Source organism: Passer montanus, unplaced genomic scaffold (assembly GCF_014805655.1).
Source record: "Passer montanus isolate IOZ18808 unplaced genomic scaffold, ASM1480565v1 scaffold10, whole genome shotgun sequence".
NCBI classification, from domain to species: domain Eukaryota; kingdom Metazoa; phylum Chordata; class Aves; order Passeriformes; family Passeridae; genus Passer; species Passer montanus.
The window spans coordinates 27,877,175-27,903,184 of record NW_024356505.1 but is presented as its reverse complement, the minus strand read 5'-3'; the positions used below and the strand labels follow the sequence as shown (position 1 = coordinate 27,903,184).

General features: G+C 38.3%; 1 protein-coding gene across 1 annotated transcript in view; it reads right to left on the bottom strand.

The window, feature by feature from the left end:
• Positions 1-29: 29 nt before the first annotated feature.
• Positions 30-26,010, bottom strand: part of MYO3A (myosin IIIA) — a 114,127-nt gene continuing 88,146 nt past the window's right edge. The window contains exons 25-35 of the mRNA XM_039709230.1: positions 24,541-24,746; positions 22,357-22,468; positions 21,571-21,733; positions 20,845-20,931; positions 17,611-17,734; positions 15,880-16,792; positions 15,079-15,217; positions 6,647-6,756; positions 3,860-3,900; positions 2,020-2,160; positions 30-152 (exon numbers count right to left, since the gene is read on the bottom strand). Coding sequence (XP_039565164.1) covers positions 38-152; positions 2,020-2,160; positions 3,860-3,900; positions 6,647-6,756; positions 15,079-15,217; positions 15,880-16,792; positions 17,611-17,734; positions 20,845-20,931; positions 21,571-21,733; positions 22,357-22,468; positions 24,541-24,746 — 2,151 coding nt within the window. The 3' untranslated portion in view covers positions 30-37. The remainder of the gene's footprint in view (positions 153-2,019; positions 2,161-3,859; positions 3,901-6,646; positions 6,757-15,078; positions 15,218-15,879; positions 16,793-17,610; positions 17,735-20,844; positions 20,932-21,570; positions 21,734-22,356; positions 22,469-24,540; positions 24,747-26,010) is intronic.

The window sequence follows — 26,010 nt, the reverse complement described above, 5'->3', positions numbered from 1 at the left end:
AATAAAAGCCAAATGGCAGCAGGAACAGCAGCAGCAGCTAGAACTGCTGGATAAGGCGCCGGCGCTGTGAGGTCTTCCGCAGCAGTCGTCTGTAGTCATAGGGATTATCTTCAGCTTTGCTCTCTTCCAGGGGTCTTTCTGCAACCCTCGACCTAGGGATTAAGCACAGAAGTGTTTTAGAAATTAAAGTCAAAACATTTACCTTGGCAAACACTCCTAATCGACTGCTTAACCTCCACCCTTGTGGGGGAAAAATAAAAGGAGAAAGAAAAGAAATCAGCTGACTTTGCTAGGCCTCTTCCTGTGCTGCACAAAACAGGCACCTTGGAACAAACACATTATATGCTAGAAGCAGATGAACACAGAAGAACAACATGTTCTCCCATGAAGGGGACATAATGAAAGGACATAAAAACATTGAGAGCATGGGGATGCTTTGCAGTAGCATTTGCCTGATGGTTACTGCACCAGATTTTCAGCTGGCATAAATTTGTTTGCTCTGTATTTAACCTGCCTGTGGAGTTCACTGTAAGTGTCCATGTAATTTCATTTTATTTTCAGATGGCAGGATGCATTTTGGATGCCACCTCTGACAGGCTGGAATAGTGATGTGGCATCAGCTGTTACCATGGAGCAAGATTAAAAATAAAAGACAGTTATTTAAAAAGTAAATTACTCTGAAATAATTACAAACATTTGTAGTGTTCTATACTTAAGATGCCCTCACTACTGGTCCTATGCCAATGTCATAGGTAAACTGCTAAATAAAAAGTACTCAATGCTTCACTTCTTTAAGTAGATTGAAATGGCTGTATAGTCTTTATATCCTGGTGACCCTATTCAAGAGATACTGAAGTGCAGAAGTGTTTATTAATTGCATTCATCTGCCCTCTGAGGTAACTGTAAATTTAGAAGTTACACATATTTTGTTTCACTATGGCTTCTTAGGCTGCAATTAGAACAACAAACATTAAAGGGTAAGAAATTTCTTTTAGTAAACTCAGTAGCAGAACTTTGGCTCACCTAAGCCAGACCTCAGGGTGACAGATTTGGTGCAATTAACCACCTTAGAAATGCAACATTTTCTCATGGTTGTAAACTATAAGGTAATTCCCTGATATTACTACTTTTAATTACATGTCTTCACTTTCCTGAAACTAATTTAGATCCTACATGAAAAAAACGCCAGAAATGAAATACATAATGTGCACAAAACATTCTAAATTGTGAATGTTCCACAAACATTTCCTCTATTACTACAGATGCGTTTTCAAATTCAGCGCTCATCCCAGGCTTAGCATTTCTCTTAAGACTTTGACCTAGATAGTTCCCCAAGCTTCTCTTACATTTAGGAACATGCAAGAAGATACAGTTATATTAAGATACACAGATATGTGTTTGCATGTGCAGTGTGTGTGAGTGCACTGGCAAGAGTGAGAATAGTTCCTTAGTCTGGCAGTGGTCACCCTCTATGAAGTCTATGTGGGAAGAGAGGAGGTTGAACAAACCCTCCCTTTGGGGTTTTTCTCCTGGCTGTCCACCTTGGCAAGGTGCATGCAGGCTACAGAAACCTCTGCTGCTACAGGACAGCAGGAGAAGGAGGCAGTCAAGCTGGAGTCCTACCTGCAGAAAACATTAAGAAGGTCTTGTGCACGTCCATCCTGTTTAAATCCTAACTAATCAGAAATACAGTTTTTAGGTTCTGCTTCAGTTTAATTTTATTTTAGATCAGAGATGCGGAATGTCTGTCCATCTGGCCCTTGGGAAGCCAAAAACTGGCAGGTAGGCTGAACACCAATCATACTGGAATTTATCCCTCTTGCATGGGGAATATGTCAGATATTCCCATTTTGAGATGGGAAATTTTAGCTGTATTTTTTGTAAGATAGTTCAGCAAAATTTCATATCTAAAATAATAGATTTATGTGTAATTTGAAAGCATGTTTCTTTTTATTAATATTTTGAATATGTCAACAGGATAATATTTATTTTTTCCTATTAATATTTTGTCTGAATTACCTCTCAGTAGCTCGTAAAATGGAAGTCCTGCGCTCAACTGGGTATCTCTTCCTTCTTGTGGTAGTACTGCTGTCCTTGGAGCTCGAGTCAGTAGATGAAATTTCTTGGTAGTAGATATCTAAATCTAGCACTTTGCTCAGACTGTCAATAAATAAGAACACTAAGTTAACAGTTTCACTTTCCAATGCTGTATATTTTCAGCATACAAACCCAAGGTAGCCAAATACCATTATTCTGTTTATGTGTTGAGGATCTAAGGAAAAATATATAAAGGCACAAAAAATCCGTCTCTGAAGTGTGGCTGCTGTACAACAGATATTGAGATTTTTGAAATGCTAAATACTTGTATATATTTATAAAGGAGACACAACAGAAATTTTTGGGGTTTGCCATTAGACTCAGTGGAGAGGCATTTTTATGGTATAATTATTCTGGTCTATTTTAGATATTTCCTTGAGGAAGAGATGAATAATTTTCCTAAATGTTTCCCTATGTTTTTCTCTGAGTACAAGAAGACAGTGTAAATCAACTGGTTCAGATATGGGTGTCAATAATGTAGATATCTGTTATTTTGTTAAGCGAATGCTATCCAGGGTATTATACATACAGAAAAAAAATCAATCCCAACATCCATTTTAGAATGGCTAAGGAAAGAAATAATATCCTAAAAAGAAACTGAATAGAGAAGTTCCGAATTCAATCCTCACGTTGTTAGAATCCAGAAGTAATTAATTGATTTCACTTGCTGTGTTCCACTAATACAGAGTCAGCACATGAGAGAAGACGCAGTCAGGGAACTGGTTAACTTGATTTAAGATGAGTGAAACTAACTGAAGCTAACTGAGGCAAATGAGGGAAAACACTTTTTTCCCCTAGACTGGATTCAATAGGTGCGAAATTTTTTTAGGATCCAAATGACATGAGAAAAAAAGCTGAAAGAGACCAAACGTGGGGGACATGGACATAGGGACAATCCTTTAAGCTGCGGCACAATCAAGTGCAATTTAAACTGTGCTTGAATAGAGCTCAATGCTGTAAGCATATTTTATATAAATGTAATATCATGCAACATCCTCTAAGATACATATTTTAGCCACAGAATTTGTATTCTGCAACAGTTTGTACTGAGCCGAGGACAGTGCAGAGAGCCCGTTCATCTGGCAGCTCTGAGCAGGCTGCCATCGCACACGTGCTGCCACAGCAGTGCCTCAGTATAGAAACACAAATAAAATAAAACTAGGATGTATGTCAGGAGCTGCAAACCACATCTGCAGCACACATAAGGATCTAAGATATGGAAGGACAGAATACACCTATTGCTTCCTTATTTTCTGCAGAGATCCATCAAAATAGCCTAGTTACATTGGGAAGAAAACACTTCTGGTTCAAATTTCAAGGGCTACTCTTCTTTAGCTGTTATTCATAGTGATTGTCTTAATTTTTTATTATCTATTTCCAGACACTCATATATTTTTAGGAGAAAATTTTGACAGTCTTTTTATCTTAGCTAACAAAAAAGAACTGGTTGCCCATTTGCTTTGACTAGAATTCTAAGCACCTTCAATTATTTTCTGTGTCAGAACTATCTTTGATGTGGACCTTATCTTATTATAATGCCTGTGTTACCATGGTAAAGGACCATGTTTTAGGAAAACTGAATGGCTGAATTCTATAATGGATTTTAGTCAATGAAAATTGCATTTTAACTTTGTATACATGTCCCCCTGTGAATCACCAAATTACCATTCTTTTTTCAATGCTTTATTCTCCTGGTTGAAGTACAGCTAAAAACTATTCTAGAGTACTGGAGTGACAATAGTGAAAAAATGAAAAAAATTACCTTTCTTTTCTTGGTTTCCGTTTTTCATCTTGTATTGATTTCTAAGAAAATAAAAAATAATTAAAATACTAAAAGGAAAGCTTATGCAAACATACAATTAATCGGTGTTAGGTAGGAGAATGTTGTATATTTTTCAGTAAAAGAAATGATAGAAAATGAGCAAATGTCCCAGAAAACCCTATTTTAAGAACCTTTAAGACTACGAACGAGATTACCATTGTTGCTCCCAAATTTGTTGCCATACTGTGAAAAAAAAAAGCCGATGTAATGATGATCAGAACAGAAAAAGGAGATCTAAAACTTTCAAATAGCTATAACTGTTTTAATGAAGTTGACAACACTATTTCACTGAGGGGAATTTACTGTGATGCCATGAGAATTTCCATGAATAGTAGCAATGCAGTGGGAAGAGGAATAATCCTATTCTCATTAATGCCAACGTAGTCTTCACACAGGTTTAGTAGAATAAAATGGACAAAGGCCCCATTTGAAAACAATATAATAGGTGACAAAAGAACCTTTAGGATAAAAGATTTCTAAAATGTAGAGGAGAGAAGATTTATAGGGAATGTGAGTAATTTCTTATCTCTAATAGAGTTCTATCCCTACAGCCAAAACAATGCTATATTGCATCACCTTATTCTTGTTAATGCCAACGTAGTCTTCACACAGGTTTAGTAGAATAAAATGGACAAAGGCCCCATTTGAAAACAATATAATAGGTGACAAAAGAACCTTTAGGATAAAAGATTTCTAAAAATGTAGAGGAGAGAAGATTTATAGGGAATGTGAGTAATTTCTTATCTCTAATAGAGTTCTATCCCTACAGCCAAAACAATGCTATGTTGCAGCACCTAACACATCATACTTCAAAGGCAGTATTTTTTAGTGCAGAGTGTGGTCTTAATTGTGTTTTTAGCAAATGAGTGAAAGTGTATTAGAACTAGGGACTGTAAAGTCACTGAGAATCAGAAATCCTGATGGACTTCAGTATGCAGGCAAATGAACATGGCATATAATTACAAATGACAGGCTGATTTAAAGAAATATACCCCAAAATAAAATTCTCAGGTCTTATATGAACAGTGGGCTATTGTCAAGCTTCATTTATACCTGTATACCCCTGCAGGTCATCTGATATGCAAGGAGATGTGTGAGAATGTAAGGTGTCTAATTAATGTCTGTAGCACGATGTGAGAGAAACACCTGATTTTGCAAAAGATAGAGAATTTTTTTTTTTAATGCACTCATATTGTGTTTCTTCACCTTTATATGATCTGGCTTGATAATAATCTGTGAATGACCTCTGAAGGTCACAGACATTTTTAATAAGGTAGAAAATCTGTAATAGCTGGGAAAGCTGACTGCCCTCTAAAGCTGACTATCATCTAAAGTTAGAGCTTAATGACTTACCCAGGGTCTAAGAATTTAACAACTGGTAGGTCTCCTTTCTAAGCTTCAGTGTATAGATATTTATCTTGAACCTTTCCCTGACCAGTGAACTTCATGTCAGAAAGATATGTTTCTTTTTTTCACACCTTCTTGAAAATACGACTCATCAAAGGTAATATTGATTAATACCTTGAAAAACTGCTGCTAAAAAATTGATTAAAAATCTCCTGGCACTATTGCAGGTTTTGTTTGCACTGGTGCCATGGCTGTTTTCTGGTACGGAGCTGGCCATGTAACAGCTTAGCTCACAGAAAATACTATATTCCTGAATTTATGGTCTTAATTTCCTAAATAGGCATTTACTTCAGAATTGTGCTTCTCAAAAATTTCTGAATACAGATTGTGTCATGCCTTTCAATTCAGTCCTTTATCTCACCAATCTTGCTTTCACAAAACAAATTTTATTCTTACGTGCAAGTTTATTTTTAAGAATGCAGCTTCTTTTCAGAATATCACCGTTCCAAAGCTGTGTTATTTCAAAGTCCCAGAATAAAACATAGCTGTATTTGTATTTTTTTGGTATGCCAGACACAACCATCCCTACAGGCCCTGGTGACACCTTCTGTTGAAAGGAGAAGCAATTGCTATGGTTAGTTTATTAGCTGGGTTCTCACTGGCTGTTAAAATAGGTCACTAAGATACAGGCACCTCGAGCAAATCAGTTTAATTGCTTTTTTTGTTGGAAGTGCTTTCTGAGCTGCTTTTACATTTTCACTCTTTCTGCTTACTTTCTCGCCTTTTTTCTATATTTAAGGGCAGTGAAGTCAAGAGGGGAAAGCAGCACTCGGTATCTGAACTTGGACCAAAGGCTATATATAGAAACACTCAAATCCATTAGTCCTCTGAGCTGTTGGTATTTGCCAATGCCTTCATAATCACAATCTGACACATTTGTAAAGGAAGTTACAGTGTGCATACTAATACAACTTATTTTAGTATTTGCTCTCTCTGCAAGATCAAGTACTAATTTAGATGCTCAAAATAGCTCCAAACAAACGTGTGCCTCTCCTGGTTCTCTCCTGTGACTTACAAAGAAACGATGGAGACAGGGCACTTGATTTGGGTATTGAAAATGCAAATGCTACTTATGTCTATAATGAAAGTGTGTTTAGGTACAAAAGTAAATACTAGTCTGACACAGCTCCCCAGTCTGGGTAACTCTGTACTTCCATTTCAAGTCTCGTTTGAAATTTGAAGTTTGTGGCCTGCCTCTGTTCAGCAGGGCACGAGTTTTATGCTGCATTAGAAAAGAATAATGGGAATTGGGCAATTAGAAAGATAGTTTAGGTGGGAATTATCTGACAGTTTTAGCCCAGAAAAGCTTCTTAAACTCACATGTATTAGAGTGTAGTAGGTGGAGTCTTCTGGATTATTTAATGTCTTGGGCTTCCGCGGCCGTCTGGGGGGTCTCTGCATTGGGCGAGAGTCTTCTACTTTGGCCATGACTGTAAAAAAGCAGAAGACAGCAATGCTCATTTCTTCACAGAACTGAAGGCCTTTGGAAAAAATAGGAGAGAATTTCACCAAAGGGAGAAAAAAAATCCACATAGCCACTTTTACTTCTTGCAGTAATTCAAGTAAGCAACTGGTTTGGACATTTTCATCAGCAGAGAATGGGTTTATCCATTTGAGTCCTGACTGCCCACAGGGACAAATGCCACATAATGAATGCCAGGCTGGAACAGCCCAGAGGTCTGCCTGGCACAGCCTCTCCTTCTGAAGAGGGCTGATGCTCCACATTCAGAAAAGGGCTCTGAAGGGAAATGGCTACTGTGAGCCTTGTAATGGGGACCTGTGTGGCAGGGCTGATGTTTTTTTCAGACTTGAGTCAATCTTTAAGATGCTGAATGAGGGAGCTAGCATTAGGCTCTGTTTCAGAGGTCGTCCTCTACATTATCACAGTGAAGATTTTCCTCCAGGTGTCCTGCTGAGGCTTTTCATTTCAAGCCAAATCATGTGTCACTGGGCAACACAGCATGACCATGTCCATCACATCCAATGTTAGTGTACTCAAATTCTGGTCTCTATTTCTACAAAAAACTTTCTACAAACATGTGAAAAATGCCTTCACTCTAATAGAAATTAAATCAAGATTTTAACACAAAATGTAACTACTGTCCCCGGCAGTCTCCTAATTCAGAGTTGGACACTGACTTGCAGATTACATTGGCTAGCACATAGAGAACTATAAAAATATCTTGGGTACTTGCTTGTTGAAAATCTATATGCAATTCTGACAGTGCTAAGATACAGAGCTGCTTGGGCTCATAGGTAGTTTGTCACAGAGACAACAGTGAGTGCAGGGTTCCTAATGCCTAGAAAGACCACAGAACTGGCTCTGGAGGGACAAGAGATCTCAAATGTGCAGCCTGGTAAGCCTGGTCTCTTTCCCTTCAGCTTCAGCTATGGAAACGTTAACGGTGACAGCAATTCCTTCATGAGGAGGGAGAAGGGGATGCACAGCAGCAGAACACCAGTGGCAGAGATGGGTCATGGGATGGTGAATGAAGTCACAGCACAGAGAACAAACAGAGTGCCTAAGGTATCTTGCATTATCCAGTGAGGTTTGATCTTGTCCTAGTCCCATCACAAATATACTAAAGACAGTCCAGGAGAAAAAATGTCTCCTCATTCATAAATGAATATAGTGTGGGGTTGGAATGGGGATCTAGATCCCAGTAAATGACTAAAATGTGTTTTGCTGATATAATCAACTTCCACATGAAGTGACTTTAACACTATTTTGTTCCCCTGTGACCATCAAAAACCCTTTTACATGAAAGAAATAAAAACTCTCCCATGTACAGCAGGCATATTTTTAATTAAGGGTAAGGTAGCACAATAATTTAAAATGAGAAATGATCAGTAATACATCAGTGTTGACTCCGGCAAAATTAGCTGTTTAAGTTTTTTGTTATGTGTGATAAATAAAGGCTTGTAAAGGTCAAGGGTGTACAGAGAAGCCAGAATGAATAATGTTAATTTAAATTGTAGTTGGGTAATGATTACATTTACTGATTTAGTTTCTTATCTGAAATGCAGACTGCTTCTTCTATAATGAATGAACAAGCATCTTTTAAAAATTTTGCACCTAAGAGAACAATGGTGTTTTTCTAAGCCAGGTTACAGATAATACATGTTAAACAATGAATTTTTTCATTGCAATAAATTCATTTCAGTAACCTGTATTAAATATAAGTGTGATTCCTTGATTTCAATAGGTACAGCAAGCTTGACTGGGCTGTTAATGTAGGTTGTTGCTACCTTGCTGTATTTCAAATGGGCCACCTGGAGTTATCTGGCTTTCCATTTGTTTGAGAGAAGAGGCATATCTTCCCATTTTATTTTTAAACACAACAGGAGTCCAAAGTGGAAACACTACCTTAAAAAAATCCCTTAAAATTCAATGCTGTTGAATAGAAGCACCTAACTCCCTGTCTGTAGGACATTCAAAAATTTTGTCAGAGATCATGACTGCATGAAAATCTGAAAAAAGAAATGAAGCCAATTTGGGGGCTCTAGGAAAATCCCAATGAAAAGGCTCTCATTATGCCTTAAGAGTTTTTACTGTCCCCTAAGAATTCATCATTGTGTATGCTGTTACATTATTTAATTCATCAATGTCAAAGAGATAAAGCATTATTGTATTCAGATTACATTTATTCCAACTCAAATTACTTGTATACTTCTCGTGTGTGTGCTCTGCAAAGAAGACTGCTTTAAACATTCAAAAAATACCATTTTGACAATGATAAAGGTTTCACTAAAAAAAAAGCTTTTCATCTCAGCTCTTGTGTTGTACATATGTGTAAGCTGTGCAAAAGAACTGAGGAGAAAGAAATGCCATGTCGGGGCAGGCAGCCTTCTAAGCTTGGACCTCCATCATTCCTTTTTAAAACTGAATATAGGACTGAAAATGCATTTCTGAGTTTTGCCTGCAAATTACACAGTAAGGTTTTGCTTTCTTTGTTTCGCTAGAAAAGTGAAGCTGTGAGTTACTTTTTCCCTTAGATTTGCATATTCAGGGCTACTGAAATTCAGCAGATGTGGTAGCTACTTGCATGGTAGCTGTTGATGTGCTTTGGAAGAGCCAGGTTGGCACTACCACCCCAATCCTATTAGAAGGGTAAATAAGATGCACAAAGATAAATGGAGACTTGCTTAAGGCCACATCCTAGTTAGTCATTAGCAGAGCTAAGGACTGGAGGACTGTGCTGAGACTTCCATCTCTGCTGCCAGCACACACCTTGCTGTTGTACCACCTGAAGAGGTGCTGTCAGTGCTGGGACACACCCCTTAGGAGCAATGTGTAGGAGAAACTGGAAACTTTGATGTGACACAGACATTCCCTAAAGGTTAATCAGGAGGAAGACAGATTGAATAGCAGGTTGAAATGGGGGGTTTTCCTGCTCAGACTTTCCAAGTGCATCGAGTCAGTACTTGGTTAGAAAAAAACCCAAACTAAACCAGTGATGATAATAAAAGTTGATGTTCTCCATAAGAATAAATGAAATACAGAGTTATGGGTTTAGGAAAGGCATGTGAACAGTGTGGCTGTCAGATAACATTCAAGAAGGTTTAGTAAATCTAAGAAAAATTCTTTATTCATGTCAATATCTCAGCTAGCTCATTTAGCACTACCACAAAGGTTCCTACATAAGTTGCACACACACTCAATTCTACAACAAATTAATGCTTTCATACTCAGCCCTCACTGAAAGCTCCGAACAGGCTGAAATGTGTATACAATATGTATGTGTATCCTGAACACCACCACAAACTACATGAACTGAGGAGAGCTGCATGTGCTTGAAACGTTCAAGGATGAGCAAAAAATGTTTGAATAAAGATGAGTCAGTATCAAGAGCCCTTTAGGTTGAACTGTCTGTACATTCTGACATACAATGATAAGCTTGGAAGACAGCAATCTCGAGGAATCAACATCTGTGGAGGCTAAGGTAAATTAACTATTGCTTACAACAGATTTCATACTGAAGACTGGATAAATAGTGGTTACAGCTGTGATAAATATCTAAGGTCTCTATTTATTAAACCACCTGGAGGAACAGACAAAGCCATCTTCATGTCATTTAAGTGAAATGTTACATGCTTGACTTAGAACTGTTCCACATCTTATGGAGACAGAAGTATAAAGCCAGGCTCAGAATTAAGCAGGAAGGAAAACAAAAGGAAAAACAGTAATTGTATAGGTTTTGTACAGGGAGTTGAAAGTAATCAGTAAAAATGAAAATACAGCAACTGGAATTCCAGGACTTGATAACGAGAAGCTAATAGTTATTACTGCTTACAACATTTATGTGCATACCTTTTTACTGTTCTATTTGTACACAGCATGAGGATGCAACTACTCAAGTTTGGAATTTTCACTAAGAAAAGCACTGCTTTTCAACATTTTAGTTAGTAACTTTAGGTATTTTTAATTGATGGGATGTTTAACACAGCCAGATTTGCAAATTACAGCTGATGGATGCAAATTCTTAGCAATCTGGAAAAAAACAGAGGGATTACTCTGGCACAGACCTAGAAGTAGAAACTGCAAGAGACTGAGAACTTTCAGATTGTGTGCAGCAGAGGTTGGCAGTGTTTGATCTCTCACACCTAAGTGCCACAGCCCCACTGAGGGAAGCAGTTTCAGTCTCTGGCTGACACTAATACAGAATGACAGAATAATAAACATTGGAAAAGACCTCTAAGATCATCAAGTCCAGCCTTGACCACCTTGCCAGGTAGACCATGGCATGAAGTACCATGTCCTGCTGCTTCTTAAGCACCTCCAAGGGTGGTGACTCCACCACTTCCCTGGGAAATCCATTCCAATGCTTAACAACCCTTTTGGTGAAGAAATTCCTCCTGATGTCCAGCCTGAACCTGCACCAACCTGGTGCAGCTGGAGGCCATATCTTCTTGTCCTGCCTCCAGCTGCCTGGGAGAAGAGCCCAATTCCCCCTGGCTGCATCCTCCTTTCAGGCAGTTGTAGAGAGTGATAAGGTCACCCCTGAGCCTCCTCTTCTCCAGGCTAAACTCCCCCAGCTCCCTCAGCTTCTCCTTATTGGACTTGTGCTCCAGACCCTTCATCAGCTTTGTTGCCCTCCTCTGGACTTGCTTCAGCACCTCTCATTTCTCAGAGTCTGGTGACCTGGGATTACTGCTTTTTAAGAGAGGACATTTAATGGAAATGGCTGTATTCCACTTTCACAATCCCCCAGATCTTGTGCTCTGCCATGGATCTGAACAACTCCCAACACAGATCTTCTACATCCTGGCTGTGTGGTGCCCAAAGGACCATTCCTGTAGCTGAGAGCCACCAACCAGCAGTGCTTGCCTACCATTTTTCTCCAGTCCCACATCTCAGGGCTTCCTGGCTGACTACTCACTTGCAAGGACAGAAGTCTGGCTGGTGAATACTGCTCTGCTCAGCCAGTGCTACACATGCTCCCTTTCCCTTGCAAAGCCTGCCCCTTAAATTCCTGTAAATAATGCTTTGACAGCCTGCAGCAGGAGGAATTCTGGATGAAAACCCTGCTTGTCTCATTGCCTCATTTATGTGAAAATGTTCTCAGCTGCATCGGGGTTCCTCATACCATGTAAATTTAATTCTAAATATAGAAAATTCTCTTCCTGAGATTTTGTACTTGAACTGTCATTTAATAAGTAGAGGGATGAGCACTATGATTCATCTGGAAAAAAAAAGGAAAAAATTCCCTCCCATAATGATCAAATTCTCCTCACTTCAGGCTTTGATCTCAAAAAACTTGACAGCAGCCATTTGTGCATCTGTTCTGACACCACAGCAACCCAAGGCTCACTAGCAGTCCAAGGGTGCAGTTCTGGGGTGCAGCCATTACATTTGGCTGAAAGCATGTAAGAAGCAAATGTAACCTACTCAGAGATTCTAGTCACAGGGAGTTTTGTTTTTTCCAGGAACCTTGTGTGGCTTGCTTTCTGCACTTTATAAAAACAAAGAAACTCATTTAAGAACAACTTAACCTTGTGGATTTAAGATTAAATTAACCTTTTGCTCAGATGTTCTTTGAACTGCAAGCTTTGCATTTTTATTAAAAACAAACAAACAAGCAAACCATTTAAAAAATGTGACCATTTGTCACAGTATGCCATCAGCTGTCCCCTCAGTTCCTCCCCTTCTATGGGTAGCAGATGTAATAAAATATTTTATCAGGGGAAGTGGTAAATTGTGTTGCTGTACAATGGCCACCTACCCACAGACAAAGGCAGCCAAGCTCTCCTACCTAGCTATAAAATACAATTCATGTGCAATTTATTCTCTAAAAGAACACATATAACTAGTGAATCTGCTGAAAAAGTGTAAATAAATGTAAATTATCAGTGTAATTACAAATAGGTAAATACCATATGATTTAAAGAACACCTAAAGCTCAACAATCCCTGCCTTCATAAGAGTAGGACAGCAAAAGCAGCCATAGAGGGAAAGCTGCAGTAAAAGCATATCCTTCTGTAAATGAGTGTGTATAAATCCTACTGTAACACATAATGTCGGCAGGTGGACAGGAAGGTTCCTCCCTGTTAATAAGGCAGTGGATCACCTCATCTACCTGCTTCACTTTAGTATGACCATCTGCAGGATCTTACTTCAAATCTTTGGGGGTTTTGTAGATATTTTACTGTATTGCATAGAGGAAGAAAATACGATATCCAGAATGCTGGTATCTCCTGTGTTTGAACAGTACAACTTAAATGAACCCAACAGGCATATTGTTACTTAAATATTCTCTGCATCTAGTTAGATCATGTTTGCTATAATAAACATCTCCTTAAGACAATGCAGCTTTGTGATAAAGCCAGTTTCCAACTGGCTTAGAGTCAAACTGTGGAATTACTGTCTTCACTATCTTGTGCATTGGTCATAGCTGGAAAAGAAACAGTTTGCCTGTCATGTGAATTGCGTTCAAGTGTAGAAAAAGAAAGTTCACATTTCACACCAAGAAAGGTTTTTCAGTGGACAGGTTAGCACACTTTACCTCTTGAAAGCTTCTGCACTGGGACACTGCAGCGTGGCATTTTCAGTGATAAAGGGTAGTGAAGTGGCTGACTGGTCACCCCTTCAGGCAGGGTTGGAATGCACAGGTGACAAACCCTGGCAAGCTTTTCTCTCCTGTAAAGCTACTTAAATTAATAGCAGTATGAAGGGTAGGCTTCACTGCATTTTGCACATGGCAGGAATATACTGGTACATTTTCACCTGGTTCACTCGTGCAAGTGATGAGATTTTTAACTGATAAAGCAAGGATTTCTATATTCCCTATCCCTCTATCTACCACTTTTCTCTAGCTTCTGTTGGAAAATGTGTTAGAACCAAGAGGTATTCTCCTAAGCATACATTTTTAATTTCTCAGATTTATCTTGTCAAAAAATCAGCAGTATTTAGTAGAAAACTCAATATAAGACCATTAATGGCAATCACAAACCTTGCTCTGTCTTTAATGAAAGATCATGGCACTTAGTTTTCCATTTCCCATTTCTTTTCTCTTGCAGACTTTAGTCTTGGAAACAGGCAGAACTGCACAGATTACCTACCAGCAGCCGGTTTACACTTAGAGGTGCAAACACCAAGCCCTCATTTTAGCAGCTTGCCCATTTGAGAGGACTCCAAAGCGGGATTGAAGTACTTTTAAGATCGTTTCAATGTAGTCATGGGAACAGAAAGAAGTTTCATCACACATGACAACTGAATCCACAATGTTATAATGAAAATAGCACAACTAGCTCTGGGCAGTGAGAGACAGTTCTAGATCTTATCCCAGCTCTTCCCCAGAGGCAGTGCAGCGAACTCACACAAGCCCTGCCACACAAATGGAGACGCAGCCAGTTATCTGCCACATCTGCCCTCATCCTCCACATCTGCAGGCCAGGACATGAACTGAGAAAATTCCCTGTTACATCTATTCCAATAGAAGAGATCTGAGCAGCTCAGTCATTCTTTTGGGTCCTTTTGGTGGAACTCAGGTCTTAATGATCCGCATGCTTAGAATCCCGTGTCCTCTTTATTCTCCCAGTACTCTTCCCCACTGCCACCCAAGCTGCTCCAAGCATGTTGGCATTTTGGGAACCTTCACTGCCCATGTTAACCAGAACAGAAATAATTCTGGAGTGTATTTCTAGAGATCATACCCTCTTAAATGTGTGAGTTAAATGGATGCTGAATATTAAGAAAACTTTACATGCAATTACAATTCATGCAATACATGCAACACACCCACTAACATGGGTAGGAGTTACAGGTCTTGAATAACCTCAGTTGTATCTGTGGATAGCTAAAAATTCACTCAGCATATATGTCATAAACTTTAGTAAATTGTTTGACATATTACCTAAAAACCTGTTGTGTTTTGAAAGCATAGTCCCATATCATAGCAATAGCATACACAGTTGAGAGTTAAATGAGTTAACAAGAGCCAATATGGAATTTTACCAAATAAAAGTATTCCTAGAGATTGTGTGTCTAGATTCATTCAGCAATCCTAAGCAGCACTGAAACAAAAGACCAAAAATAAAAGGTAAATACATAAATCCCAACCAGATTTGGGTATTTCTCTGGAAACTGTGTTCCAGACATGTACTGATATGGGGCTGAGTACAAAAACATACAGCCAGAGTAATATGAGAAGCTGGAATTAACTCATCTACTTGTTCCCTGACATGACTAGGAGTAGCTTCTTGTCAGTCCTGTTTACAAATGAAATTCTGCCAACAGTAAGGTTAAACATTACCTGACTGACAAACATGAGAAGAAAGCCGGCCATTAGCTTGCTTATCTTTGGGCATCATCACAGGTCTCAGCTGATGGGACAATATCATTTCATTCAGTTTTTGCTGCAATGCTAAGTAATCCTCAGATAATTTTGATATCTGAAAAATATATTTTTACATTATTATAGAAATAAGTATACATGTTCCAAGGTAATCAAAGGTAAAATAGTGGACTAGAGAATTAATTTAAAAGGTATTGCTCCACTGATTGCAGTGCACACCCCTACCACATTTACCTCCTCATTTCTTAAAAAAATGAAGATGGGGAAAAAAAGACACACAGGAAACTCTACACTGCAGTCCAATCCTACAGCTACTTCTCATTGGTTCACACACGTGGGCAGATGGTGCCTTGCTGATGCAAGACTGCTTCTACAGCTGTAGGCATACTTCTCTGCATGTGTGCAAGTCTCTGACACTGGCACAGCAACTTTAGTTTCATTTACAGGGACATTTCACAAGTGCACTGAATTGTAGGGACCTTGATGGGTAAACAAACATTTGAAAGGCAAAGCTTCTGCATTTAACTTAAATCAGATTAACATTATTTTTGCCAGTACTCTTTAACTTTTATTCCTTCCTGAAAAGGCTGTTTTCTCTTGCAACCCAAAATATGCGTTTTCATAGAACACACATTGCAAAATCTCTGTCTTAGTTGAGAGACCAAAACCTTGGTGCCACAGAAGTCAGTAAAATAACTTTGCCATTCTGTCACTGCTCAGAGTATTATGCTCCACCTACATTGCTTACAAGCTTCTTACCTGTCTTGAAAAGGCTGCCAAATCACAGGCCTCTTTCTCTGAGTCTCCCTTCAGTGTCTTAGAGTCTTCAGCCTCTGTACTGGTTCTTTCCCTACCTTTCGTTGTTTGGGGATTGTTATTTTGAACATGTATTGCTTCTGTTGGCTCCTTTATTGTTTTCTCTTGACTTTTGCAAGGTAGTTTCCCTTCTTTTCTGAGTTGTCCTCTCCTTCTGTAACCCCGGTAATTGCTCTGAATTACCACTGCTGCCTTCTCTTTGTCTTCAGAACCTTGCTTTTCTGCCTCAGCTTGCTTCCATGAGCTTCTTCTTAGTGACTCTTTTCTTGTGATTCCTTTACCTCCTGTAGGCATTGCTGCTTCATGCTTTAGGTAGTTTCTTTCCACATCCCTGTCAGTCCTGGGCTGGACCACAGCAGATTCTTGATTTTGCCAGTCTGCACTGAGTGTGTCTTGATTATCTTGCTGGGGTCTAGGTTCAGCTGAGGTTTTGACAGAAGATTTTCTGGGTAACTCTTCCAAAGAGTCCTGTTCTTCACCTTCACTAACCTCTTCTACTGCCAGATTCTGCTTCACAGAAGCTGCCTCTCCTTCAGTAGATGTTTGCTGTTGCTCCTCTCCATTCCCTGTGTCACTGTACCTGGAGCACTTGCTGTCAGTGACAGCACCAGGTTCATCTTGAATCTCCTCACTCTCCACTTCTTCCAGTGTATCATTTTGAGCTGGCTGCAGTTGTGCTTCCAGGAATTCCACAGCAGATAATTCATCCTCTGCTATGGCAGCTGCTTCTTCTTCTGTTCTAGGGAGGGCACCTTCCACTTCAGTTGGACTTTCCTCGGGATCTTGAAGTTCTTCATCATTTTCCTTCTTGCTAATGGTTGCTGCATTTTCAATTTCTTGCATTCTAAGTGATTCCCTGAATGGAACAGAGTTTTGGGCAAAAATTACAGCTGAAGGAGATGAAGAATAGAGACAACTTTACAACTACCTTTGGTGGTCTTTGTGTACTAACTGGCAATTTGATACATTGCAACATGGGAAAGATTTAGTGCATATAGCTGAAATTAAAGATAGCAATTTCTGTTGTTGTTGTTGTTATTATTATTATTATTATTTTATCTCTTAAAGTAAAAAGGGATAATATTATTATCATCAACATCATCGTCTCTTAAGTTAAAAGGGATATCCCTGTTAAACTTCACAGAAAACTGATTGCCAGGAAGACAATCTAGGTTGTGTGAGTGCTGACAAAACAATAAAGAATTAATTTAAATGTTAACAAAAACATAAGGCATAAACCTCTTAGCATTTCAATAATATATATATACACAATCCTAAAGGTATTCTATGTTTCCTCTGTCATCACCTTTGCTTATCTGGAACAGTGACTTAAAATGAGAACAGTTCCTTGCAGATATCTATCTCATTCTTGTCGGAACATTTTTTTATTATGTGCTAATTCCAAAAAGAGACTCATCTCTAGGTTACATTAGCATTACAGGTAGGTACAGTATTGTTGCTCTTTCTCCTAAATTTGCCTTTATTCCTTGGGCTTGAAAAGATAAGAAAATGGGCTACTACCATAAAAAAACCTTCACATAAATATACATTACTTCTGCATACATATCTAGAATAATTCCAATTTTCTTCACTCATATCTTATAATGTTGTTATTCAGTGCTGTAATTACTGGAAAGGGAAACGTTTGAGTGACATAAGAGAAAATAACACTACCTCCTGCTTTTGAAGACCTTCCTCTCCTTATATCCCCTGTAGTGAGACTGAATTGTTATTGCTGCTTTGTTTCTTGTTTCAGTTAGTTCTTTTCTCTTCTTCCTGAGTAAGTATCCTCTGGCAACTGATACAAATTGTAATGCAAAACAACCTTAGGCAACAAGCAATGGGTGCCACACACATTTCAGACAGTCAAATACTAACAGCATTAAACAAAAGCTAATAAGGAAATACAGACCAGGGTGCCTATTATGATTATGTTTCATCTGAAATAATTCCCATAAAACATTTTTGAGATTTCAGAAAGCTGTACTCATTCTACATGAGGATACAAACAAGCTCTTTCTTCATATTTTGTTGGACTAAAGAAAATATAGGAAGATGCAGAATAAAACAGAAGCACAGAGCTACACAAGTGCCCCTAGAACACAGTACTCTGAGCTTAATGTACCTGCTTTGTCTGATTCAGGCAATTGATTTGACTCTATCTTTCATTATCATGGGAAATGCCTGATTATCAGCCTATAGAGATTACCAGGCTGTCGACTGGCAGAGGCTTGGAATTAGCTGAACATTCAATAGATCAGAGAGAAACTGAGAATTTTACAGCTCAGCAGTTGCAGAAGACTTAGCTCATGCTCCTTCTGCAAAGACTGATTATTCAAAATGAAAAGGCTCAGCATGAAAGATGTGCTAAGCTCCACAGTAACCAGGTGCACTGTGGCAGAGAAATTCCCTGCCTGTGCTTTGTGGGAGGCACAAGGTTAATTTTCTGGTCTGAACCAGAAATAAGGACTCAAACATGGGCCTTCCCTGGGCCATGTAGCTGCTGACACTGGGGCCTTGATGCAGTTGCCAGCATGTTGGTATCTGCTGCCATCTGAAGTGCTCAAGGACAGCAAAGCATCCACATGGAGCTGGCGGAAAGAACAGGACAGATGGGACTTTCTGGACAGGAAAAGTTGGGTATACCAGGTGAAAGAAAGCTGGAGGCCAGACCAGATAACCAGGGCATCTCGAATGACACTAGATACCAGTATGAGGGCAAATGAGCTGAGCATTTGCTGATTTTGAATAAAATTATTCAAACCTTAGGCTCTACTGACTATAACAGCAGTTTAGACACCTATATCCCATTTAGAAACATCTACACTGAAGTGTACTAATCAGAAACTGAATTGCATTCAGAATCTTGCTTCAAAAACTTTTGAACTTGCAAATAATTTCCTAATGGGAGCTGGCACAATCTCCACAGTGCTGTGATTTGGGCAAATCTGCAGTTCCAGGAAATCAGCACAAATCTGCTACTCCCTGGCAAAATAAAAATAACATAATGTTTTGTCAAAATATTTCTGTTGAACTTTAATTCTAAATGCAGTACCAAGAGTATGGGGATAGTGGATTCAGGTGACTTGAATGGTATATATGGACATGGTATATATGGGACTCTTTCTTCAACTCTGTTGAGAGTGTTTTGCATCACAGTGAAAAGGTCAAGTTCACTTGAAAATAAGAAGGGAGCATTAGCAGTCTGTTCCAACACATTCATATAACTTAGTGCTAAGTTTTATGTGCTTTAGCATTCCCCACTCATAACTTAGACCAGCTTGGGCTCCACTAGGTGCAGTCAATCAATGCAAGAAGCACCATATAAAACGGGCATAAATCACACCTTGGTAACTGGATATAGGATAAAGAAACACAAATACTTATTGGAAGTAGCACAATTGGATTTTATATTGCAATCTGACAGAGTCTTAGATAAGTGGAAATTGTAAAGCACTTGGAATAATTCTTGAGTTTCTTGGGCTTCTGAGACAATTCTCTTTCTATTTCCATATAAAAGTAATTCAACAGGAGTAGTTTTGAAACAAATCAAGTTATCAATGGGCATGGCAATATAAGCTGCATCTGGTCTTTTCAGACTATTCTGGTTCACTTCTGAGGTTTTCTGAGAAGTTTGTAATGATATAGTTTATGCTTTGTTTTCAAACTGGAAGAGGAGTTTTGTACTGCTTTAGAAATAAATGGGGGGAAAATGGAGAGAGCTAAGTAAAAATGGACTTTTGTCTGGAGTTTTGGCTTCTTGTGCACTGAAAAATTTGAAATGCAACTGCAGACATGACAGAGAAGGAAAAAAGAAACATTCGGGATATTAACAGAGTGGTGGTAAGTTTATATTTTTGCATTTGCTAAATATCCCTATATAATTGGCTGTGTTCAGATGTGTAATACTTTTTGGCACATTACTGGATGTTATGCTGGTTTTAGATTGTTTTCTACACTGAAGTTCTGCCAACTGCAGTGAAGTGATCTTCAGTACACACTGGTCCAGTGCAATTAACGAATGCATCTGACAATGATTAAAAGCAACACTGGTGGTGGTATATACTCATGAAGGCATATCTGAGGTTGTTTAAATCTAGATAGTCTGGGTACTGGCAACACTAGCTTATATTTGGGTTGCCACCTTTGCAATTATTGAAAATGCTGTGCAGATTTGTGCCAGCTGTTTTTATAGAATCATAAAATCACAGAATGGTTTGAGGTGGAAGGGATTCTAAAGATCATCTAGTTCCAACCCGGCTGCCATTGCAGAGACACCTTCCACTAGATAAGGTTGCTCAGAGTCCCATCCAACATGGCCTTCAGTCCTGTATCTCTCCAGCTGTACTGCTCCTGATTTCAGAGCTGCCTAGACTGTGTCTAGCTTGGGGATGTCTCTGCAGGGACAGGGAAAAACAAAGCAGGGAGGAAAAAGGGGTGTCCCATAGCAACACCTGGGCCCAGGGTCATTACGGCTGCAAAAGAGAAACAAAGCAATGGCAAAAAAGAAGTAGAGACATGAGTGAATTTACAGCTTGCAGTCTTCCCAAATATAACCATTACTGATACACAACAAACCCAATTCCTAACTGAGCAGCAATACACACATGATATGCAGACAGTGTTGTGTGGGTTTCAACAGTACTGTAGTAGTAGTACTCAGACTAGGAGTGACAAGGTTTGCTATGGCATTTGAGCATCCCACTTCATTAAGGTGGAAAATGCCTAAATCACTCTGAAGTACAGGTAACAGAATAGAGTCAACTATTTCAGCCATATAGACATATAATAGATAAGTTATACCTCAGAACATGCAAATGAGCATAGTCAATCAGTGTAGTGAGAATCTGGGTCAACATACTGTGTATGGATAACACGTTAAAAGCCAAGAAAGCAAACAATTCTTACTTGCTTGAAATTTGGTCATACATTCTTCCACTTTCTTATTATGCTTTGCATTTTTGTATTCTTTACGAGCAACAAACCCCCTGTAAGCTGAAAAGAGATGTTAAAAACTAGGTAATCCACTAGGTACAAAAAAGGATAAAAATACTCTGGAATTACTTCTATTAAAATGTTCATAAATATTTTGTAGGCTTTATGTCTCAAAAAACATGGCAAACAATCACAAATAGTAAATCCACATAAAAATACATTTTCTGGTTAATAAAGTTATTATGAAATAAATTAATATAAAACACAAGATAATCAGAATGTAAAATAAGATTATGTTTGAAAGTATTAAAAAAATCCATTGATGCCTCCATCAACAGGGTAATTTGCCTTATTATCTAGGACAGTTAATATATTTTGTTTTCATTATTACATTATACAATCTTGTCAGTGCATGCCAGAATATTATTAATATGAGTATCATCTGTGTAATCACATCCTTACATTCTTAAAATTGCCTTTTAAATATAACACTGATAAATGTCATTTCAGTAAAGAGATTGTCATAACCTGGTTAAAAGAAATTTTTTTTCATAAGAACAGATATGACCAAGTATAAGATATTTTGTCAAATGTAACAGCAGGAAAAGAGCAAAATCCATATCCAGCATGCACATTCATCTATCAACTGTACACATGCACTAGGTTTAAGCAAAATGGTAAATGTTTTAAAGCTATTACCTGACTGTATTTTAATAGCACTTTGTTCCCTTTGTTCCTTTATCTTTTTGTATCTCCTCGAACCCAGCCACCCTCTGACATAAGCTTGAATCAAAATGATCATGTCAACTGTCTCCTTCCGCATTAAATTCAGCTGCTCCACATGATAGTATTTGAGGAATACCTTAAAAAGAGAAACAAACAAAAGTTTTAGTTACTTTCCCAGCCCTTTATTCACTCAATCCATTTAACATCAGCAAGAGTTACAAGTTGGTTTCAAATGATGAACAGACCCTTCACTTCTAGTACCTAAAGGATAATTCTTAGAGATAAGTTTTCATTGTTTGGGATATTAGTTTACCTTACTCTTCTCTTCAGCATCTTTAGTCTGCTTATTAATTTTTTATGGCAAGATTTTTTAAAGTTTCAGTGCAAACCTTTGGTTTGTAACTATAAATCTGTTTTCAAAACTACAAGGCTGACAGTTTTGTAAACCTCACAAATCTAATGTACGTTACATAAACATGTTCCAAATCTGGAACCTTCAATTTCTCTGTTTCCCAGTTTTAAACCTAAAGCATAGTTTATTTACTAAATTGCTTTTATCAAGCATGAAACTCACATAAACCCTGAAAAATGAATCCAGCACAAGGGTAGACAACACATTCCTGGTGTATATTAAGGACTTTGCTTTTTAAAAAGAGTAGAGACCAAGAGCTACTCCAACCAAATGGGTGAGAAAACAAATTGTTTAATGTTAACAATGGCATACTGGAATGAAGAAGATACAGTATATTAAAAAATTACTTTCGTTTTTCCAAGAACCCAGTTGTCAAGGTGGGCTTTTTCCAAGATGGCAGCACAGGTCTCCGGGCTGACTGGAGGATCATCATTTGTTTTGTAACAGATGAGGTAATACCTAAAGACAAATGCATGATTCTTTATTTGATTAATGGAGGATAATACATGCAAATACATTTAAACCATTCTTTTAAGTAATAAAAACAATTGCATGAAAGAAAACATAGCACTGAAAAAACCAAAACAGCATATGAAAGAAAGTGCAGTTATTTATATACAGTACTAAGAAACTCAATCAAAAGTGGATGAGTGACATATTGCACACCCTGGAGGGTTTTTTAATTCTATACCAACACCAGAAGGTTTTTAAAAGAATTCAACCCAAGTAGAATAGTGCACCATTTCTTTCCTGCTCACTACATTCTGTGAAAGTGATTTCAGTGACACTATAAAAATAAATTTAAAGTGTTTTAAAAGCTTTTCTGCCTCAATTATATTATTTCATATTTAGAAATGTCATGAAAATATCCTGTCTTGTCTCATGTGATAGACCTTTGAGATACTTAATATCTCAATAGATGCTGAGATGCATTCCAGCTCTTGTTAGCTCCTTGGAATCAGTTTTTCAGATCCTTTTGGAATGTGTAAGTGCCATTGTGACACATCATCTGTAAGCACTTAATCTGGCAAACTCATTACTCAGAATTAATTCTGACTAGGAAAAGAGGTCACGATGCTCACTCATAAAAATTACCTGTGATACACCAGCTCAGCTGCTGGATAGAAACTACTTGTTTGTTCCAGGACTTTCCAAAATGCTCTATAACAAAATGAACCATATCTATCTTGGCTTTTTAATTTAAGAAAATTACATTAATTATGTGTCCTTCCTGACAGTACATTCTGGTTTTTTTTCTTGTTTTTCAGCCTTTAAACACAAAGCCTGGGTTTACCAGCTTTAAACAGTTTGCTCATGGAATAATAAAAAAAGAGACAATGCTGATTTCTTCATTATCACCTACAGTTCCCTTTTTTTTTTCTTTTTGTAAAACACAATGAATTGGTTTATTTTTATTACAACCAAACAATGATGCCATTATCTCAGGTCTACCTGTAACTCTCAACTATTAAAAAACCCCAAATCCAAAATAAGACATACATTTAGTAAAAATTCTTTTTCCTTTGAGGGCCACATCCTCAGTGCCAGAGATTTGTACAGCCTCACTGTAATCACAGGCACAGTCTCTAGAGAGCTACCCCGTTTTGTTTACTGCTTTTATCTATGTTACTTGAACAGTTAAGTTTGGTTGTTTCTTTTTTAAAATAAAATCTGTTGCCAAAAGCTACAGTACATCTTGTAGTGATAACTATCTCTTTCCATGCTGCACTCTTCTAAAAGCTTCATTCTTCTAAAACAGCAACAGTTCCACGATTATTTTTTCCAGAAACAGGGCTTTAAAAACATCCCTTTGCTATTCCCCTCTCATCCAATACACCTGCAGCACTCTGCTACTAGCTCTCTCTTTCTAGTGCACTATTTCTTTTAAGTGCTTCTGTCCAAATAGGTGATGCTTGCTTCTTCCCAGTTTTGATCTCCATTCCACACAAATTTGTTCTGATTGAGACAAATGCTCAGTGTCTTTATTTTTAAGAGAGAAGTAGAGATTTTTGGGGTGGAGGAAGAAGGTAGCTAAAGGAATAATGCAACCACACTGAGTTCATTACTCTGCTTCTTAACAGAAGTTACTAATACTTACAAATTATATTTTAAACAACACAATGTACTCAATGAACTTTTCAGCCCTAGACCAGGAATCCCAAATCATCATCTACCCTTGCACAAGAAGATATTGCACAGTGCTGAAGCTTAGAAGCTGGAGAAACTGTGATATTCCTTGGATGCTGTGGCTGCAAATTCTTGGCTTTAATTTGAAGTAATGCATTTCTAATACTCAAGTCCATGAAGCCTGAAAAACCATTCTGTGATTCATCATCTTCCCCTACTCATCAAAAACAGGTTACTAATCCTGTGCCTGAACTACTCTTGGTCATTCTGTCTATAACCTTCTTTGTCACAGGAAATGTCCTTGTATTTTTTTTCAAAGACCATGCCAAAAAACAATGCTGGTGCTTAACAAGCACTGGATGGCAACTGAAGGAGAGAAAAGAGCTTCTTCATGTTGATGTTACCGTTTTATGAAGTTAGCGAAGAGTATACGATGTGAATAACCCTGTCTTCGAATCCGTGCTGTCTCCAGAATTCCCGTGTAACGCAGCTGAACCAACACTTTTTCTTTGTCAAACTTGTTTGCCTGCCGGTCGTTGTTTGGCTTGATGCACCTGACAAAATGGGGCTGGCCAACGACCATTTTGGATAACAAATCCATCAGAGAATACTGCAAAAAAAGTAGCAAGAGATCTGTCATGAGGATACTTATCAAACTGGTATATAGGTCCATGTGTAGCTGAAATTTTACATAATATGATCAGAATCATGTCCAAAACCATTTACATGTCATTAAGCTGATACTTTAAGAGTAGATGACCCCCAAAAAATTCTAGCTTTTCTAAGCTACTAGTTTACAATACTTGTGAGAAACATTGATTCCAAATAAATGTACCAAATTTCATCCAGGACATTCTCACAGATTTCCATGATGTCCAACATATGACAGAACACTTACACTCCTTACATTTACTTGCTTATCTTGGAGCTTTGCTAGGTAATTACAGCCATTTTTCTTTTTATTGTTGTCACCTATTTAAAGACCCTTGTTCTCCCAGAGAGTTAATCATCCATCTATGGATGGGAAGTGCAACAGCAGCAAGCCAGTAAATATTTCAATTCCTTCATTAGGCTGGAGGAAAGGAAGGCTACCCCAGAAGAAGAGCTGATTGAACTGCTCTGATCTTGGTGCGTCCTGTTCATTGCATAGACTGATGGTGATCTTATAACTGCCCTGCCAAGAGGAAACTTCTGAGGAGGGCAAAGCTAGATGATCACAATTCCAAAGTTGCATTTTTTCCACCTCACCAGAGTACCAGGCTAGCAGACAGGATGCAGCCTGTAGCTCCCCATGCCAGCTGAGGGGAATCCGACTGCAAACAACCTTGACTGGTGTTTTAAAAAATTGCTTCATGGGAGGATCTTATTAAAACACAAATTTAACCTGACTCAACAGAAAGAGGTAGCCAGGAGGTAATGCAGCTCAGCAGTAGGCTGGTTACATGAAACCAGTGTAGGACGTCAAGAGCCATATGTTTCCTATTAAAATGTGCAATTCCCTTCTGGATAGAAGCTGCACCATACAGCAAAGTGCTTAATTAGCTCCATCACCAGTGTGCCAATTGAACACAAACAAGTAGGACACACTAATGGATATCTGTTTTTCCATGCAGTCTGAGGTGGCATATGCTTTTCTCAGTCACCCATAGATTTCTGTGTATGAGTAAACCAGTGGGGCTGAAGGTGGATTTTCAGTTAAGAGCATTAGCTATCATGATCTGAACAAGGATGTCCACCGCAGAAAATAGTATCAGAAAAGTGTAAACATAATTAACTCATTTGCAGCCTCTGATGCTAGAAGTGTTGATAATAGCATTGAATCATAGACATTAATTTGAATGAGATTCAGTATTTTTTTCCATCTAGAATATTCG